The sequence below is a fragment of the Rhinopithecus roxellana genome, chromosome 20 (genome assembly GCF_007565055.1).
Source record: "Rhinopithecus roxellana isolate Shanxi Qingling chromosome 20, ASM756505v1, whole genome shotgun sequence".
Lineage (NCBI taxonomy): Eukaryota > Metazoa > Chordata > Mammalia > Primates > Cercopithecidae > Rhinopithecus > Rhinopithecus roxellana.
The window spans coordinates 80322735-80343633 of record NC_044568.1 but is presented as its reverse complement, the minus strand read 5'-3'; the positions used below and the strand labels follow the sequence as shown (position 1 = coordinate 80343633).

Sequence of the window (20899 nt, the reverse complement as noted above, 5' to 3'; positions counted from 1 at the left end):
GAAGCTGCATCATAGCAGCCTCTCTGATGCCAAGCTTGGCATGTCGACACCCACTGGAGCATCCCTTGGCACGATCTGGCAAAGGCTACTGAGTCGATTGCCATAGCTGGGACTCCAAATGATTAACTGCGTAAGCAGCCCAGGATGCATTTGGCAGGTACCTGGAGCAGCCCCAGCACCACAGAAAGGTTACATATGTTGAGAAACAAGCAACAGAACGGAAATACGGCAGGGTACAGTGGCTCATGACTGTAATTCCAGCACTTTGGGAGGCACAGGTGGAAGGATCACATGAGGTCAGGTAAAACCCTGTCTCTACTAAAAAGTCAAAAAAATTAGCCGGGCGTGGTGGTGCACACCTGTATTCCCAGCTACTCAGGAGACTGAGGCAGGAGAATCACTTGAACCTGGGAGGCAGAGGTTGCAGTGAGCCGAGATCCTGCCACTGCACTCCAGCCTAGGTGACAGAGCAAGACTCCGTCTCAAAAAAATAAAAAATAAAAATGCAAATAAAATAAGAGAGTCACAGTGGCTCCTCTCCTTTCTCCTGGATTAATTTATCCATCCCTCAACCCCGTGAAATATCCCCAAACCCAAGACCAGTGTTTCCCCAAGTGTGGACTACTTTATCTCAGAGCCATTAGGGAATTACAATCTTCATTGTTAAATGAAGATTTCTCAGGCCCACCCAGAACTTAGTGATTCAGAATCTCTGTGGATCAAACTCAAGAATCTGCATTTTAGGACACTGCCCCAGATCCTGACATTTATTCAATCTGAAAACATCACATTTAATTTTGAAAACACAATTAAAACCGGGAGACTGGTAACGCACAATTTCCTAACCGTGTGACCTTGGACACAGCACCTCACCCGAGCCATGATTTTCTTGAATGTATATGGATATTAAAATAGCACCTGTCTCATAAGGTAGTTGTGAGAAATAAATGAGAGAGTGTTTACTTGCACACGCACACACACACACACCCCAGTACAATGCCTGGCTCCCTGTACAGTGCTCAGCAGGTGTTAGTTCCTTTTCCTTAACAATGATTGGCTGCACATTAGCATCACCTGGTGAGCTTTTCAAGGTGCAGATGCAACCGGGCACAGTGGCTCATGCCTGTAATCCTAGCACTTGGGGAGGCTGAGGTGGGATGATCACTGGAGGTCAGGAGTTCGAAACCAGCCTGGCCAACATGGTGAAACCCCATCTCTACTAAAAATACAGAAAGAAAAAAAAATACAGAGGCTCAGGTCTCACCCTAGAGATTTGGATCTAAGTAGCATAGGGTGGGACCCCTGGTGACAGGATTTTTTAAATAAAACATTCCAGGTAATACTAAACAGCAGTTACAGTGGAAAATCATACCTCAGAAGCCGCCAGTAAAAATCAACAACTCTCTTTTCAGGAGTATGCACTTACATTCCATTCTGGAATTCTCAAAAATGTATACTGGGAGGACCTGTGTTAGGGTTCTGGTACCCCAGGACTGGGTCCCCTAGATTCTGCCACCAGGCATACCCTCCCTATAGCTGCAGAAGAAAATAGCTGTAACCCGCTCAGCTGTGGTCAATTTTCCCCCAGCAGAGCTGCACGGGGTGAGGGGGGAGGGGCAGGACCAGGAAGTTGGGTCCTTGCTGGGCCCTTGGGTAACCAACCGGTAGAGAGCTGTCACTAGAACGCTCAATCAAAGAGGGCTGATACAGCATCACTTTCTCCCATACATGCCCAAAGGTTAGCTCCTCTCCCCACCTGCCCACCTCCCGTCCGGCCAACCATCAAGGAGGGCTCTTTTAACAGCTGGTTCGCGAGGACAGGGCTTGGTGGAGATTTCAGCAGTAGTTAACCAAATCTGCAAGGCAGCCTACCTGTCTCGGAGTCAATCTTTCCCTACCAAGGCGACACCCGCTGCCGCAGTCCTGAGACCACTTCTCCCCCCATCTTAACACAGACCCCGGGAATTAACAGGGACTGGCCCGGCCGGTGGGGCGGGGGACAGGACACCCTGTGGTTGCGGAAGGTGGGCGGGGCCAGAGCTTTACTCCTTTAGTAGGTCAGGGTTTCTCGGAAGCCCCTCGGAGCTTACTTCTGTGCAACAAGACCCCACCGTCCACCCACAGCTCCCTGCTGACCCAAACCGAGAACTTCCTCACCTCTTCCCCCAAAATCTCTTCTCTCTGGGGAAAAAAAAAAAAATCTCATCGGATACTCTGCGTATAAATAGAAAATAATTACTAGTGAGGTGGTGATGTTCCTTTGCCTATTTTTGGTGGGTCTCTTTGTTCAGATTTTTTAGGCATCACACGGAGCGCGTGCACACACGCGCGCGCACACACAGGCCCCCGGCAGAGGGGGCGCAGGAGAAGGGGTGGGGAGAGAGTAGAGGAAAACACAGCGACTTCGTTGCCCAGACTCGGAAAGGGGACAGTTAAAGCTTATATGCCCCAACCATCCAGCTGTTCGCAGGCCGCTAGTCGCTCCTTGCACCCCGCCTGCCCGGACCTCACGCCAACCCCCCGTCTCTCCCGCGGCCGGGGGCTTAGTGGCTCCTAGTGGCTGCGTCCTCCGCCTCCAAAGTTACGGAGTTTGCGAATCGATTTAGACACTCAAAAAAAAAAAAAAAAAAAAAAAAGGCAAATAGCTCCATTAATTCCCCAATGCCTTCTCCCATCTGCTGCAACTAGCTGGTGCCGGGGCTTGCATAATGAACAAGACAAACCCGAAAGTTGACGAAATCAGGGTACTTGGAAGTGAGGGCGCGGGAGGAGGGGGCTCGGGTCCCCGGAGTCCAAACCAGCCAGGGCAAGGGGCTCAATCTGCAGCGATGGCCACGGCCCCGGGCAGGGAGAGGTGGTGGCCAGAGAAATGGACGAGGTGGGTAAAGGGGCGGGGGCAGCTGAGGTCCCAAATCCAGGGACCGCGAAGCTGTGGTAAAGCGAGGCGGCCGCTCCAAGCAAGGCTTTTGTTCTCGCCCTCCCCTCACTCCACCTCCCTCGCCTCCTCTTCGCGAGTCGTACGAGTTGCAGGCGGCACTCACTCTGACCCTCCCTCCTTCACACACGCGCGCTCGGGCTCACACACGCCCCCCTTCCCTTTCGGGCTCGCCTGCCCCTGTTTACCAAAAACCTAGCACCTGGAATCCGAGTGGTGCCATGGACCCCCCCACCCCAAATCCCAAGACTTCGGGGCCACGGGCTCCCAGGCTGTGTGTCTCAAGTCCGCCTCAATCACCAGCGGGAGGAGGCGGCCAGGGGCAGAGTCACACACACATGTACGCTCACACACACACGCACACGCTCAGACCCACACCTGTGCTGAGCCCAGCGCCCCTTCTCCGCGCTCCAAGCCGAAGTTGGCTTCCCGGTGACATCCCACAGCGCAGAGGCTAGGATGCGGAGAGCGGGGACCGTGGGGAGCGCCATTACCTGGGGGAAGGTGGGGAGGAGAGAGCAGGGAGAGCGAAGCCCCGAGGGGAGGGCGAAGGGGAGGCAGCCCACCTGGACATGTGCTCCCTCTGGGGCCGGTGCGCTTTCTCCAGCCCCAGCTTGGTGAAGATGCCCACGAGCACCATGACGGCCACCACCCCGCAGATGATGTAGACGATCAGGTTGGTCTTGTCCTTGGTGGGGTCGTGCAAGGGGTCGTCCTTGCGGGCGGGGGGCTTGCCGGTGTTGAGCCAGAGCGGCGTGTCGTAGTTGGTGCAGGTGCTTTGGTTCAGTCGCCGCTTCTTAAACGTGCAGCAGAACCGGAAGCCACAAGTCCCGCAGCAAAAGATGAAGTCGCCCGAGCTGCAGTTGAACGGCGGGTCCCACTGGCCCATGACATCGAAGTAGCCCCGGCAGAAGTCCGGCGTGGGCGCCCGGGTCGGGGGCGCGTCAGAAGCCTCGGCGCCCTCGGTGGCCTCTCCTGAGGCGGCCCCGGAGCGGTTGCCCCCCGCCAGCAGCAACACGCCGCCCAGTTGCGCCAGCTGCCCGTGCCCCGCTCGCTCCTGCGCCCGGCACACACGGGCGCACAGCTCGGTGAGGAAGCAGCCGAGGAGCAGGCGGAGGACGCGGCGCATGGTGTCTCCCAGCCCGGGCTCGGCCGCTCGGCCGCCGCTGGAGCCGCTGCGGCCGCCTTTCGAGGCGCGGCCGAAGCTGCCGAGGCTGCTGCCGGGGGCTGCGAGCCGCCGCGGGCCGCACATGCAGGGAGCGGCGCGGGGCGCTCGGTGGTCGGCGGCCACTGCGCTCGGCTCAGCCCGCGTTCGCCTCCAGCGCGCCGCGCGCCGAGGGGCTGGCCGGGGAGGAGCGCGCCCGGCCGGGCGGGGGGAGGATGAGCGGGGGCAAGCTCGGGGTGCAGGTCCGGCCGGCCACTGGGGGAGGCGAGGGCGGAGAGCAGGGGAGAATCGGGCTGGCAGCGCCTAGCCTTGGCCCGCGGCCCCGGACTGGCCGCCCCGAGCCCTCTCGCAGTATCCCTCTCACCTCTTCAGCTCGCCAAGTGCGCTGGAGAGAGCGAAGCGACACTTGTGGAATGAAGGGAGGGCAGGAGGAAAGGGGGAGGGGGAGGGGGAGGGGGAGGAGGGCGGGCAGAGGAGGCGCGGGTGGGGGGGGCGGGCACGAGCTCTAGAGGGGCGGGGGCGCAGGGAGAGGTGACACGAGCGGGAGCTAGCTGGGGGGCGTGCAGAGCTGAGCCAGGAGAGCGGGCGGGGAGGAGCGAGTTCGGCAGCCGCGGAGGCTAGAGGAGCCGCTCGGATTTCCCGGCAGGTGGAGAACCGCGGCGGGACCTCCCGCGCCCTCTCTGGGTAGGAGGCGCGGCTCAGCCCTGTCCAGAGCGCAGAGGCGGCTCAGCTCCTAGCTTTTTCACTGGTGCGTGCGCAGGAGCAGCGGCCAAAATCTGCCCATCAGGGAAAGGATGACTCGGAGAGGATGGGGACAGACTACGTGGCTTTCACTCCAAGACAGACTGGGTGCAGTCTGGTCGGGATCGCCCCTCCCAGGCGTGCGGGGCCGCCTTGCCCTTCCCGGCTGCGCCCTCCAGACCTGCGCGCGGAACCCGCATGGCTCAACTCCCTGGGCCCATGCAAGGACCCAGGAGGAGCTGGGAAGGACAGGTGGCAAGCCCCTGGGCCGAGGATAAGCACCCTCCGGGGAGAGGGGCTTGGGACGAACTCATCAAAGAAGGTCGGGGGTAAGAGGACAGCGGAACAAGGCCGAGGCTATGGCGTGTCCTGGAAGGTCTTTCCTTGGAAGTCCCCCAGCCCCTCGAACCTGCCGCTTTCTGTCCCTCTTCGCCCCCGCAGCGTTCTCTGCGCTCCACAGGAGGGCACACCGCGGCGCCGCCTCTGCGCTCCCGGATCTGGCGCAGCGCAAGGCCTGGGCACCCAGCCTCAGCCACCCTCCCGGACCTAGAGCCCGCGCATCGGTCTCCGGAGCTGGCTGGCCCCTGTCCCCACGGATCCCCCCGGGAATCCTCACCGGGGGCTGCAGAGCTCTGCCTTGCTTCCTCGGCTTCCAGCCTCCGGTCTCCTCTGTGTTTTCAAATCTGCCCTCTCTCTCCTAGAGAATTCCAGCTCCCCGGAGGCCCTCTCTCATTTCTCCCACCTCTTTCTCTCCTCTGCTTGAATTTGACTCCAGTAGCCCCAAAACAGGATTTGCACCAAAGCTGCTACACCAAATTTAGATCTCCCCACGCCCCGGCGTTTTGTTTTTTAATTGCATTAACTAAGTATACACTTTGCAGGCTGCTAGGCGATTTGCAAGGAGATAATGTTTCCACAACCCTCCTCTCCACTTGGCTGCAGTCAAGGGCTTCTCAGGGCACCTTCAGAGAACGAAAAGTTGGACGACATGTAAAATGGTTTACTAGGGTCACCCGAATTGAGAAAGCGTGGGAGGATTTATTAGGACTCTGTTGCAAGTTTTCTCCAAATGAGAGGAAGTTTGGCTAATCGCCCCTTCTCTTTGAAAAAAAAAGTCACCTTTTGATGTTTCAAAAAAGATTTGCAAACACACAGCAGGACTGACAGGGCATACCCAGGAGTATTATGTTCCAAACCCACCTGGGGAAGGTATGAACACATTTAATCCAAATTCACCAGATTCATTTTAATAGGATCCCCAAAATAGGACAGTATGGAAAGTCTGTCATGACTGGCAACCCACGCCCACCACCACCTTGTGAGTCCTACAAACACAAGCACTGGTGTGTGAGAGCTAATGAGAGCTGACATTTATTCAGTGCCTGCAACATACCCACTAAGCTTGCTTTTTCTAAAAGCGGCTCCTCAAGGAAGCTCAGAGCAGTGCCCAGCATACAGCAGACAGTCTGGAAATATTTGCTGAACCACCGAGTGACTGGTTTCATGTAACTCTCTCTCTCTTAGGTAATAGTACCAGGCCCACACAACAGAGGGAGAGAATGAGCCCCAAAGCAGTTAAACCAGCTGCCCAAGTAGCTCCGCGAAATGAGTGCCAGAATTGACATTTGACCCAAGAAATTTGAGTCCAGAAACTGCCCTCCAGCCCCTACATAAAATAGGACTCCAAACTTTCTATCTACCTCCTACTATAGTATGTATTTGCATTTTCATCTGTCTGCCTGCACTGAGATGTAAACTGTGTAATGGAGAGGGCCTTGACTCCCATTCGATGTCCCCAGCACCTAGAACCCAGGCATACAGGGCTGCCTTGCCGGTCCATGGCTGCGCCCTCCAGCCCTGCATGCAACTCCAGGGATTTGAGCCTTTTGGGTTGTGTGCAGGGCTGGAGGGTGCAGCCCGGGGGGTACAGTTCTACGCATGGTAAACACTCAAAAATACGCATGGGCTGTATTAATTAATTAGGATATTTTATGCAAGACTCTGTCTTAAACTGAGAAAGGAAAGGAACACTTAGGACACGGATGATGGAGTGTCTGCTGTCGTTATGTATATAAAGGGTGGGAGTTTTCTGTATACTACATCGGAAATGGAAAGGGACCCTCCAGGGAGCTTCCTGTGTTCCAGGAAGCTGTGGCTCAGAGGTTAAAAGCTTTGTGGGAGATCACATGGCCAGCAATGGTCCCACCAGGGCTGGATTTAGACGCCCGACTCCTAACCCAGGCCTCTTCCTCCACTCTATATGACTCCAACTCAGCAGGTATTAGGACAGAGTTTAACCAGGGACATGGGAGAACAGTAGGTCACAGACACCTTTCTGCAAGGGTTGGGAGTTTTAAGGTACTTGTAAATTTGATTTAAAAAAATATTTCAGAAAAAAAGAGACAAAATCTGGACAGAAAAGTCCATTTCAGAATCTGCTTCCAATCTTTGTAAAATATTGCATGTCACCTGGACATTTGACTCCGGTCCTCAGAGGAGGCTCACTGTGGCTGCTGCTCCTCGCTTTAATTAACAGAGACTGCCCCCTGTTTGTGTCAAGAAGAGTGCAGAGCTTGTGCTTGGGAAAGAAGCAGGGAGCCACCCTGTGTGGCTTACGTGCCAATGATTCTAAACCTTAAACCTCCTATCCCCCCATGAGCTTTCCCCAAACCAGATTCCCTTCCTGTTCCTGTCTGCTATAGTGACCGCTGCCACTCCGTGGTATATTGCCCCAGCCTGTTTCCCAAGCCTTTGAAAAATATTAAAAAGAGGGAAGAATCCTCTGGGTTCACTTTGCTCTGCAAAGAAAAAAGTCAATTTCCTCTAAGCACATCAAGTCAGTAAATACAGTTACTACCATGGGTGGGTACTTATTGGGAACAAAACCCTGTATGGAAAATGTGAGTGAGTAAGTGCTTATTTCAGGGCCCCTTGAGGGGAGGGATGAGGGTCATAAATGACCTAATTGAAACACCTGGTGAACTTGTGAAAGATTAAAAATCATCATCAATGTCCCCTGACCATGACCCAAATGAATTCCTGCAAACGCATTGATATTAAAATGCAACTCTTAGTGACAATGCTTTCTATGAAAGAGAGGATGACATTATTATTTACAACACAGGCACTTTTAATATCTAAAGAATCTCATTTGCTCTAGCCTTAATTATGTCAGACTGCAGTACACACAGCAACAAGAATGCAATTGTACTCCCTAACAATTAGAGAAGGGAACCATGTCTTAATAACAAAGGATGTTTGGTTACCAGGACATTGCAACCGCTTTCCATAAGCAACTCAACAAATTGAATTATATGTGCTCTGGCCCTCACCAGAATGAGTGGTTTGTTAATTGTCCTCCTCAGGTGGCTTTTAGGGTTTCAAAGAGGTTTTTAAGCAACTATTAGCCTAGAGGAGAAAAAAAAAAGACAGAGAGAAAAAAAAATCACAAGTGAAATGTAGCTAGCACCTTGCCAGTTTCAAGCAACAAGCTGATTTGATGTATTTTGTTCTCTCCCGAAGAGATGAGGGAAACCTTATAGAAGTGAACTAAGTCTGGGCCGGGCACGGTAGCTCACGCCTGTAATCCCAACACTTTGGGAGGCCAAGGTGGGCGGATCACAAGGTCAGGAGTTCAAGACCAGCCTGGCCAATATGGTGAAACCCATCTCTACTAAAAATACAAAAATTAGCCAGGCATGGTGGTGCATGCCTGTAATCCCAGCTACTTGGGAGGTTGAGGCAAAAGAATTCCTTGAACCCGGGAGGCGGAGGTTGCAGTGAGCCAAGATGGCGCCACTGCACTCCAGCCTGGGCAACAGAGGGAAACTCCATCTCAAAAAAAAAAAAAGGTGAACTAGGTCTGAAGTTTGGTTCCCCGGGACTGGTGGTGGTAGGGAAGATTATTTTTGGTGGTACCCCAACAAAGATCTTTGTCATATTAATAGTTTTACAGATATTTCAATGTGTATTAGAAAGAAAATAATAACGCGTCAAACATGGAAGTCACTGGAATAAATGTTTAAGCCATATAGTTAATTATTTGAAGTCTATCAATGTAAAGTCAATTTTGGAAAAAAAAGACATTATAGTATTTAGAAATAAAGAAATAAAAATAAAACAATGTGAAGTGTCTGGTACTAAAAACTAAAGTTTGGGAAGCACAGGCTTTGGTCTTTCCTTAATCCAGGGTTTCTCAATCTCAGCACTATAGACACTTTGGAGTGGATAATTCTGTGTTGGGGTGGGTGGGAGGTGAAGCGCTCTCCCTGGAAAATTGCCCCAGCCTGTTTCCCAAGTCTTTGAAAAATATTAAAAGGAGAGAAGAATCATCTGAGTTCATTTTGCTCTGCAAAGAAAACAGTAGATTTCCTCCGAACACGTCAAGTCAGTAAATACAGTCACTATCACAGGTGGGTACTTAATGGGAATATGCCCCTGTATGGATCATGTGGGTGAGAAAGTCTTGTGCTGTCTTGCTCATTGTAGGACATTTAATAGCATCCCTGGACTCTACTCACTAGATGCCAGCAGCACCCCCTGGTTGTGACAACCAAAAATGCTGCTAGGCATTGCCAAATGTCCCCTGAGGGGCAAAACTGATTGAAACCCACTGAGTCATGGCTGTGTTTAACTTCTGGCTCTTTCTCATAGGATATCTATGGCTTTGAATAAATCACTTAATCTCTCTAAGTCTTAGTTTTCTCATCTGGAAAATGGGAATAAGAAGGGTGCCTCTCTACTCAAGAATGTTACAGATGATTGGTACTTTGCATAAAGTGTGTGGTCAGTGAATAGAACCTCAGCAGTGCTTAATAAATGGTCACTCTTACTAGAGTAAACCTGAAGGATGACAAGATGCCAGGCAATGCACTGATGTCCAGGAACATGGATGACTGAGGCAAGGGCTTTGCCCTCCATGATCTCAAAATCTTCAGGGGAAGATGAAATATAGAGACAGAGAAGGCCTTATGGGTATGGGACCTGTGCAGTCCCATAGTTCTCCGTGCTCTAAAGAGCCCCAAGCTTGGTTCAGTGCTGTGCACTGGAAAAAATCATTTTGACTTTTGCACTGAGCACCACTAATATTGTAGCCGGTCCCATAAATAGGTGATGCACCTCTAGCAGAAATAGGGATTAAGGTTACAGGGACTTAAAAGAGGATGTTTAGCTCCACTTACAGAGGAAAGGATGGCTTCTCAGGGGTGGTGGCATTTGAGAAGTCATAGTTAAATGCATGGAAGCATTTTCAGAAACAGCAGGAAGAATTTTGGTAGACATTCTTCAAAAGCAGTTCTTAGGCCAGGCGGGGTGGCTCATGCCTGTAATCTCAGCACTTTGGGAGGCTGAGGCGGGCAGATCACCTGAGGTCAGGAGTACGAGACTAGCCTGGCCAACACAGTGAAACCCTATCTCTACCAAAAATACAAAAATTAGCCGTGCGTGGTGGTGGGCTCCTGTAATCTTAGTTACTCAGGAGGCTGAGGCAGGAGAATCGCTTGAACCGGGGAGGTGGAGGTTGCAGTGCACTGAGATCACACCATTGCACTTCAGCCTGGGTGACAAGAGTGAAACTCCGTCTCAAAAAAATAAATAAATAAGTAAAATAAAATAAAGCAGTTCTCAAATGCTAGAACAATACCAGTATGTGTTGAAGGTTTCAATGGTTCATAGGAAATTGAGAAAAAACAAGGCTGATGAAATGTGTTGAGTAAACACCTTTCACATTTGTTGGACATTGTATTAGAGTCACAGTTAACTTTCTCAAATAACGTTGAAGTTAGTAAATGTTAGTTTTGTGTTTATGAGGCGCGTGTGGTATTTTAAAAAATTCTTATCAGGGAAAATTAGCAAACCTGTTCATTGGGGCTAAATGACACCAATTTTTAGTCTTTTTATTAAAAGTGAAATTCAAGTCTGTGACCACGAATTTAAGAGCTTCACAGTAGCTTTTGTTTACAAATGAGGTAAGTTGAAGCAATTATCTAAATAATTGCATTCCTTCCAACTGTGCTATGAAACCAAAATAGGTTTTGGGATCATGCATTTTCCAGCTAACTACATTGATTAAAATAACTTAGTGTATCCCCAGGAATCAATGGAGACGAGATGAAAACCCCACAGTGGCCGGGCGTGGTGGCTCAAGTCCGTAATCCCAGCACTTTGGGAGGCCGAGACGGGCAGATCATGAGGTCAGGAGATCGAGACCATCCTGGCTAACACGGTGAAACCCTATCTCTACTAAAAATACAAAAAACTAGCTGGGTGAGGTGGCGAGCACCTGTAGTCCCAGCTACTCCGGAGGCTGAGGCAGGAGAATGGTGTAAACCCAGGAGGCGGAGCTTGCAGTGAGCTGAGATCCAGCCACTGCACTCCAGCCTGGGCGACAGAGCAAGACTCCGTCTTAAAAAAAAAAAGAAAAAGAAAAAGAAAACCCCACAGTTGTTGACTCTGCAGACCCCCTGTCTCTCTGCTCAAACTCCTATAAATACAGAATGTATCAGTTAGTTTTTGCCATGTAACAAATCACCCCAAAGCTTACCGGCTCACAACAACCATTTGTATTTAATTAACAGTTCTGTGGGCTGGCAACTAAGGTTGCTCTCAGTTGGACAATCCTGATCTTGGATGGGCTCACTCACGCATTTGCTGTCATTGCAGGCCAGCTGTGTCCAGGTTCACCTGGAATAGACACCTGGGACAGCTCTTCTCCACTCCATGAAGTCTCATGCTCCCTCAGGCTAGCCCAATCTTTTTTGCATAGTGGCTTGGCAGGTCCTAAGAAAGCAAGAAAAGACCAGGTATGGTGGCTCACACCTGTAATCCCAGCACTTTGGGAGGCCGAGGCAGGCTGATCACGAGGTCAAGAGATAGAGACCATTCTGGCCAACATGGTGAAACCCCATCTCTACTAAAAATACAAAACTTAGCTGGGCGTGGTGGCACACACCAGTAGTCCCAGCTACTTGGGAGGCTGAGGCAGGAGAATCGCTTGAACTGGGGAGGCAGAGATTGCAGTGAGCCGAGATCACCCATTGTACTCTACCCTGGTGATAGAGCAAGACTTTGTCTCAAAAGAAAAAGAAAGAAAGAAAGAGAGAGAGAGAGTGAGAGAGAGAGAGAGAGAGAGGGAGAGAGAGAGAAGAGAGAGAGGGAAAGAAAGAAAGAAAGAAAAGAAAGAGAGAGAGAGAAAGAAAGAAAGAAAGAAAGAAAGAAAGAAAGAAAGAAAGAAAGAAAGAAAGAAAGAAAGAAAGAAAGAAAGCGAGCAAGAACACACAAGTCCTATTGAGACCCCATGTCAGAACATGCACCCCATCACTTTTGGTACATTTTAGTTGCCAAATCAAGCCATAAAGGCAGTCCAGATTCAGGGGTAGAGAAATAGATTCCTCTTGATAGAAGGAGCCACAAAGTGACACTGAAAATTGGGGCATGCATATGTGTGATGCATGAATAAACGTGGCCTATTTTTTGTATCAATTTACCATATAGCTTAAATCTCATTACTACCAACCACAATCAAATGAAAATCTCCATATCACCAAGGCTGTGCAACCAACAATATTCAGAGGATTGGTGAGTATATAACCAGCCTTTGCCTCAAGAGACAACTGTAATACATGTAATAGATGCTATGATTGGAAGATAGCATCCTATTGGACTCAGGGGAGAGTTTAATACATTTAATAGAACGTGGGGGTCAGGAAGGTAGAGTGGTGGGCTAGATAATAGCCCCCTTTCCCAAGATATCCAGGTCCTAATCCCTAGAACCTGAAACCTATTACCTGGCAAAAGGGACTTTGCAGATTCAGAAGCTGGTGCACATGTACTCTACTGCAACCAAAGAACTAACAGTCATAGAGAGCTGAATAAGCTGTGTTTTCACCTACATATTCAAAACAATCTCTGGATATTTGAAAGTTTGGTGTACCAATGTGCAGACACACGTCCAAGCCAGTAAACTGGGAGGTCTTTGACATCACTCTGCTTCTTGGCTTCCATATCCCAATAGTCTGGTCATATCCTTTGCCCACTTTTTGATGGGGTTGTTTGTTTTTTTCTTATAAATTTGTTTGAGTTCTTTGTAGGTTCTGGATATTAGCCCTTTGTCAGATGAGTAGACTGCAAAAATTTTCTCCCATTCTGTAGGTTGCCTGTTCACTCTGATGGTAGTTTCTTTTGCTGTGCAGAAGCTCTTTAGTTTAATTAGATCTGATTTGTCAATTTTGGCTTTTGTTGCCATTGCTTTTGGTGTTTTAGACATGAAGTCCTTGCCCATGCCTATGTCCTGAATGGTATTACCTAGATTTTCTTCTAGGGTTTTTATGGTTTTAGGTCTAACATTTAAGTCTCTAATCCATCTTGAATTAATTTTCGTATAAGGAGTAAGGAAAGGATCCAGTTTCAGCTTTCTACTTAGTCACTAAGTTCTGTCAATTCTCCCTCCTACGTGAACATCTAATCCTTCCTTTCTGTTCATCTCCATTGTCACTATTTTAGTTCAGGCCTTTATCATTTCTCACAATGACAATTACAAGTCCGTCTAGTCTCACTCCAGCTGCTCCAACCCCCATGTCTCATCCCAAATCCAACTGCCTCTCATTCACTTGACAAGCCCTTATTAGATGTTCACTTTGTGCCAAATACTACATTAGGGACTGGAGTCAACAATGAATAAGATAGAGCCTACGATCCAATAAAGAAAACAAATTGATTAGTCAGGATAGGTCATCTATGATAAACAAGCCCCAAATCTCAGTACCTTAACACAATAAATGATGACTTGGAAATCCAGCATCATCCTGAAATCATTTACTTCTAGCCATGTGGAAGGAGGTGAGAAAGGATGAGGTGGGGCAACATCTGGCCTAGCCTGGAAGTGGTGTTTATCATTCCCACCATATTCTGTTACTTGAACTCAGTCACATGAGCCAAATTGAAGGACCAAGTCGACTGGGACATGTAGTTTTCCTATGTGCTCAGAGGACAGAGGGTTGGTGAGTCTAAAACCAGTCCCTGCCTTGAGACAATCATAAGATATGTAATAGATGCTGTGATCGGAGGAAGACATCCTGTTGGAACCATGGGGAGAGTTTAACACATGTAATACAACCTGGACATCAGGAAGGTAGAATGATGGGCTGGAGCAGTCAGAATGGACCCCCAAGATATCCAGGTCCTAATCCCTGGAACCTAAAACCTATTACCTGGCAAAAGGGACTTTGCAGATGTGATTATACTAAAGATCTGGAGATGAGGAAAATATCCTGAATCATCCAAGCTGGCCCTAAATGTAATCACAAATGTTCTTATCGAAAGGGGATTGAGGCCAGGCCGCAGTGGCTCACGCCTGTAATCCCAGCACTTTGAGAGGCTGAGGCGGATGAATTACCTGAGGTCAGGAGTTAGAGGCCAACCTGGTCAACATGGTGAAACCCCGTCTCCACTAAAAATACAAAAATTAGCCAGACATGGTGGTGCACGCCTGTAATCCCAGCTACTTGGAAGGCTGAGGCAGGAGAATTGCTTGAACATGGGAGGCAAAGGTTCCAGTGAGCTGAGATCACACCACTGCATTCCAGCTTGGGCGACAGAGTGAGACTCTGTCTCAAAAAAAAAAAAAAAAGGAGATTGAGGATTGAGGGAGATTTGATGACAGAAGAGGAAAAGGAAACGTGATGATAGGAACAGATTGGAGTGATGTTTCTTGAAGAGGGAGGAAGGGTCCACAAGTCACAAAAGCTGGAAAAGCACATGAAAATCTAAAAAACAGGGCAAGGAATAGATACTCCCCTGGAGCCTCCAGAAGGAATCAGCCAACTCTGCTGACACTTTGATTTTAATCCCTTAGGACTCAGTTGAGACTTCTAATTTCCAGCACTGTAAGAGAATAAATTTCCCTTGTTTTAAGACGCTTTTGTGGTAACTTGCTACAAAAGCAAGAGAAAACAAGTATAGCAAATGATGCTTAAACTGTTCATGAGCTAGGTAAAACTCTTAATGAGCTAGAAGGGTGGGGAGGAGATGGGGGTTAAGGCTGAGAGGTAACCAAGGTCCAGATCAAACAGAGTTTTGTAGGAGGTTTGAATTTTAACCTTAGGGCACACAAGTAGCACTGAAGCAGACGTGACCTGCCCAAGATTTGCATTTTTAAAGAAAGACTCTAGCTTCTTCAGTGAGAATAGACCAGGGGACTCAATGCTAGAAGCGGAACACTGTCGGTCTCTTTATTCCAGGATAAAAATAAGAAGACAATAATTGGCCAGGCATGGTGGCTCACACCTTTAATCCCAACACTTTGGGAGGCCGAGGCGGGCAGATCACTTGAAGTCAGGAGTTCAAGACCAGCCTGGGCAACATGATGAAACCCCATCTCTACTAAAAATACAAAAATTAGCCAGGTGTGGTGGCAGGCACTTGTAATCCCAGCTATTTGGGAGACTGAGGCATGAGAATCGCTTGAACCTGGGAGGCAGAGGTTGCAGTGAACCTTCACGCCACTAAACTCTAGCCTGGGTGACAGAGCAAGATTCCGTCTCGGAGAGAAAAAAAAAAAAAAGTCAATAATTCAAGGTTACAACAGAGGACGGATCCCACAGGTCAGCAGACTCAACAGGACTTGGTGATGGACTTCCTGGGCTCCAAATGTGTATAGGGACATCCACTCCATCAGCAACATCAGCTGTGCCAACTCTGAGAGTCACGGTGTCTTCAGAGGCTGTAGCCAGCTTAGCCAGGACAGGGGCAAAATAGGGAGATCTGAAAGTGTGGGGAAGGTGCCTATGAAACCCAGGTGCTATCCCCAGATGTCACTGTCCATGGACATTGTATTACCAGGACCACCAGGACCTTTGTAACTTGAGTAAAAATAATTCAAACTCCACATCCATATAACGGAAAACCCAGCATTAACCCCCATCCCGTGAAGGGTTTTTCCTAATCTTTTCTGGCTCTAATTTCCTACTTCTGCTCACATGTTATGGAGACATGCACTCCAGAGAGGCACCAAGCAAGGATGAAGTGGGACTGAAATCTACCTTGTACTCTGCCAACCATAAGAAAATGATTCAATGTTTGGCATGACCTCAATCTGGGGCATTTGAACAGAACAGACTGGACAGCAAGGTCAAGTAGAGGGTCAGATTAAAAAATGTAAATGCCTTGCTAAGAAGCTCAGAGTTTTCCCCTAATAGATGGTACCTCATCAAAAAATGTTAAGTAAAGAGGCCAGGCACAGTGGCTCATGACCGTAATCCCAGCACTTTGGGAGGCCCAGGCAGGCAGATCACCTGAGGTCAGGAGTTCGCGATCAGCCTGGCCAACGTGGCGAAACCCGTCTCTACAAAAAAATACAAAACTTAGCCAGGTATGGTGGCACACACCTGTAGTCCCATACTCAGGAGGCTGAGGCAGGAGAATCTCTTGAACCCAGGAGACGGAGGTTGCAGTGAACCAAGATCATGCCACTGCACTCCAGCCTGGGCGATACTGCAAGACTCCATCTCAAAAACAAACAAACAAACAAACAAACAAACAAAATGTTAATAAAAGAGGAACATGTTCAGGTTTGCTGATTATTTAACCAATAATCAGGTCACTTTTGTGGTTAATCAGGTCCTCGTCATCCATCTTAGACTAAGGAAAAGTCAACCACTCTGTGCTGAGGATCCACATACTGGAGTCCCACAGGGTATGACCATCTTCCTCCATGTACAAAGAGGAGCAGAAAGAGTCGGGAGGCAGAAAGAGAAGATGAGTTCAGTTTCAGAGAGAAGAAGAAATAAAGCAAAAAGAGACTCGACTACATCGTTGATGGCTTTCTGGTTCCTGAGATTTGGGGGTTCTGTATGATACTCCTGGACCTGCCAATAAATTCCTCTTACCTTCTTCCCATTTTTCAAGTTCAAGTTAATTCCTATTACTCACAACTAAAAGGATCTTGACCAAGATACTGTGTCTCCAGTTTCTCTATTCAGGCCTCTATCACCTCACCACCAAATGTTCCTTTTTGTTTCTGTCTTTCCTGACTGCACGAACTAACTTGATGGAGAAGATAGAAGAGGGGGCAGGGATTACTCACACATACGCAAAGACATATGTAGGAGAGTGCTTTTTTAATTGATTTTTATTTTTATTTTAAGTCCTGGGGTTAATGTGCAGGATGGTTCATTACATAGGTAAACGTGTGCCGTGGTGGTTTGCTGCACCTGTCAACCCATCAACTAGGTATTAAGCCCAGCATGAATTAGCTATTTTTCCTGATGCTCTTCCTCCCCCAACCCCACTCCCCTACAGGACCCCAGTGTGTATTGCTCCCCTCCCTGTGTCCATGTGTTCTCGTTGTTCAGCTCCCAATTATAAGTGAGAACATACAATGTTTGGTTTTCTGTTCCTGCGTTAGTTTGCTGAGGATAATGGCTTCCAGCTCCATCCATGTCCCTGCAAAGGACATGATCTCATTCCCTTTTATGGCTGCATAGTATTCCATGGTATTCAGGTACCACATTTTGTTTATCCAGCCTATCATTGATGGGCATGAAGAATGCTCTTTAAGGCATTGTTTGTAATAGTAGAGGATTGAAAGCAATGTAAATGTCCATCAGTGAGAACTCAGCTAAATAAATTACAGTGTTTTCATATCATGGAATAATGGAATACTATACAGTGGTTAAAAAAAGGAGTTTTTTTTAAAAACTGAAACTCAGTTTAGGTATGACTGCCCCCGATCCCCAGGATGTTACATATATGATATATATGATCTTCAAGCTATAGTTTTAAAATGCAAAAATAATAACACATACACATGCATGCTTAGACTCTATAGACTATCTTTGTAAAGATATCCTAGAAGCAGTGGTAGCCTCTAAGGATAGGAACTAGAGTGGGAGGGAGAAATACTTTTCCCTGTATACTTTTATATACTACTTTTTAAAACCATCTGTATGCTTTAACAATTTAAGGAAAGAAACTGATTAAAGAGTTTTTAAAAGGAAAGGAAAAGAGAAGGAGGAATGGATGAAGGATAAATGAAAAGCAAAAAGCAAGTTTCAATTAGCATAGATTAATAATGACAACAGCAACCTGAGTTCCATTCCCAGCTCTGCCTTTGACAGATCCTTGACCTTGACCTTGACCAAAGAAAAGCCTTTTCTTTTCTTTTTCTTTTATTTTCTTTTCTTTTTTTTTTTTTTTTTTTTTTTGACAGAGTCTGGCTGTGTCACCCAAGCTGGAGTGTAGTGGCGCAATCTCAGCTCACTACTACAACCTCCACCTCCCGGGCTCAAGTAGTCCTCCCACCTCAGCCTCCCAAGTAGCTGGGACCACAGGCACACATTACCATACCTCAATAATTTTTTGTATTTTTGGTAGGGACAGGGTTTCAGTATGTTGCCCAGGCTGGTCTCGAACCCCTAGACTCAAGCAATCCTCCCGCCTTGGCCTCTTAAAGTGCCAGAATTGCAACTGTGAACCACCACCACCTGGCCCTCAGATTTTTTTCACCTAGAAAACAGGTCAAAGGCCAGTCACAGTGGCTCGCACCTGTAACCCCAAAACTTGGGGAGGCCAAGGCAGGCAGATCATCTGAGGTCAGGAGTTCAGAACCTGTGCACCCTTCGATAGCTCAGCTGGTAGAGCGGAGGACTGTAGACTGCAGAGGACTTCAGAACCAGCCTGGCCAACATGGTAAAACCCCGTCTCTACTAAAAATACAAAGATTTGTTGGGCATGGTGGTGGATGCCTGTAATCCCAGCTACTTGGGAGCTGAGGTGAGAGGATTGCTTGAGACTGGGAGGTGGAGGTTGCAGTGAGCAGAGATTGCACCACCGCACTCCAGCCTGGATGACAGAGGGAGACTCCAACTCGAAAGACAGGGAAGGGAAGGGAAGGCGAGGGGAGGGGAGGGATGGGGAGGGGAGGAGAGGGGAGGGGAGGGGGGGAGGAAGGAAAGAGGGAGAGGAGAGAGAGAGGAGGTGGGGAGATGGGAAGAAGGAAAGAGGGAGAGGAGAAGGAGAGGGGAGGGGAGGAAAGGAGGGGAGGGGAGGGGAGAGGGGAGGGGAGGGGAGAGGAGGGGAGGGGGGAGGGGAGGGGAGAGGGGAGGGAAGGGGAGAGGGGAGGGGAGAGGGGAGGGGAGAGGGGAGGGGAGCGGGGCAGGGAGGGGAGGGGCGGGGAGGGGAGGGGAGAGGGGAGGGGAGGGGAGGGGCGGGGAGGGCGGGGAGGGGCGGGGAGGGGCGGGGAGGGGAGGAGAGGGGAGGGGCGGGGAGGGGAGGGGAGGGGCGGGGAGGGGAGGGGAGGGGCGGGGAGGGGAGGGGAGGGGCGGGGCGAGGCGGGGCGGGGCGAGGCGAGGCGAGGCGAGGAGAGGAAGAGGAGAGGGACAACAGGTCAGCAAAACTAGATGATCTTTAAGGTTCCAACTTCAAAAGCGATCTATGGGTATTCACTAACAGAGCTAATTGCTTGAGCAGAACTTTCTTTCAAATTAAAGCAGCAATTGTCCTGGCTTCCCACAGCAGCATATGCTGTTACTATCATAATATGAAATGGCTTTGCTTTTATTACCATCGCCTTTGGAATCTACTGCCTTATAGGACATAAAATGAATCATAAATATTTACAAATCAAGTACAATAAAGGTGATTTTTTAATAAGGCACACTTGAGTGCTTGACCCAGCTCTTGATCACCTCTCTGAGAAAAGTCTTTGCCCTCCCCTCACCCAGCTCTCATCTCCTGAGCCCCCATGAACAATGAACAGAAATGACAAACACCTGACCCAGAAGGAGCCAACTGATCACAATGCTGCCCGGCAGCCAATTAGATTCCCCTCAGGTAGAACTACCATTTGATCCAGCAATCCCACTACCGGGTGTCTGCCCAGAGGACAAGAAGTCATTATGCAAAAAAGATACTTGCACACGCATGTTTATAGCAGCACAGTTTGCAATTGCGAAAATATGGAACCAGCCCAAATGCCCATCAATCAAGTAGTGGATAAAGAAACTGTGGTATATGAACAACACACACTGGGGGCTCAAGGGAGGGAAGTGGGGTTAGGGGTGGGGAGAGCATTAGGAAGAATAGCTTATGCATGCTGGGCTTGCTACCTACCTTGTGGGTTGATAGGTGCAGCAAACCACCATGGCACACATTTAACTATGTAACAAACCTGCACATCCTGCACATGTATCCCAGAACTTAAAACAAAAAGAAACTGAGATATATAGATGATGGAATAGTACTCAGCCATAAAAGGAATGAGTTAATGGCATTCACAACAATCTGGATGGAACTGTAGACCATTATTCTAAGTGAAGTAACTCAGTAATGAAAAACCAAACATCGTATGTTCCCACTCATAAGTGGGAACTAAGCTATGAGGTTGCAAAGGCATAAGAATGACACAATGGACTTTGGGGACTCAGAGGGAAAGGATGGGAAGGGGGTGAGGGATAAAAGACTACAAATTGACCAGGTGTGGTGGCTCACATCTGTAATCCCAGCACTTTGGGAGGCCGAAGCAGGCGGATCACCTGAGGTCGAGTTTGAGACCAGCCAGGCCAACATGACGAAACCTCATCTCTACTAAAAATACAAAAATTAGCCAGGCATGGTGGCAGGCACCTGTAATCCCAGCGACTCAGGAAGCTTAGGCAGGGAGAATCGCTTGAACCCAGGAGGCAAAGGTTGCACTGAAGCGAGATTGTACCACTGCACTGCAGCCTGGGTGATAAAAGCAAAACTCCGTCTCCAAAAAAAAAAAAAAAGACTACAAATTGGGTTTACTGCATACTACTCAGTTGATGGGTGCACCAAAATCTCACAAATCACCACTAAAGTGAAATTTGGTTACTCATGTAGCCAAATACCACCTGTTCCTCAAAAACACATGGAAATAAAAAATTGAAAATAAATAAACAAAAAAGATTCCCCTCAGGAACTTGAACTAGGAAACACTGAGTCTGAGGGAGCATAGAGGTGAAGAATCAGTTTACATTAACATCAGGAACCAGAATGAAAGTCACATGAGAGCAGAGACTGTAGTATCCTTGAGTGACTGTTGT

At 48.6% G+C, this 20899-nt stretch overlaps 1 protein-coding gene across 2 annotated transcripts in view; it reads right to left on the bottom strand.

Moving 5' to 3' along the window:
- Positions 1 to 4515, bottom strand: part of SHISA9 (shisa family member 9) — a 341495-nt gene extending 336980 nt beyond the window's left edge. Inside the window, exon 1 of one of the 2 annotated variants that reach the window (XM_010358681.2) lies at positions 3502 to 4515. In XM_010358681.2, coding sequence (XP_010356983.2) covers positions 3502 to 4187 — 686 coding nt within the window. In that variant the 5' untranslated portion in view covers positions 4188 to 4515. The remainder of the gene's footprint in view (positions 1 to 3501) is intronic. The other variant, XM_010358680.2, reaches the window with a different exon arrangement.
- Between the last annotated feature and the right edge of the window lie 16384 nt (positions 4516 to 20899).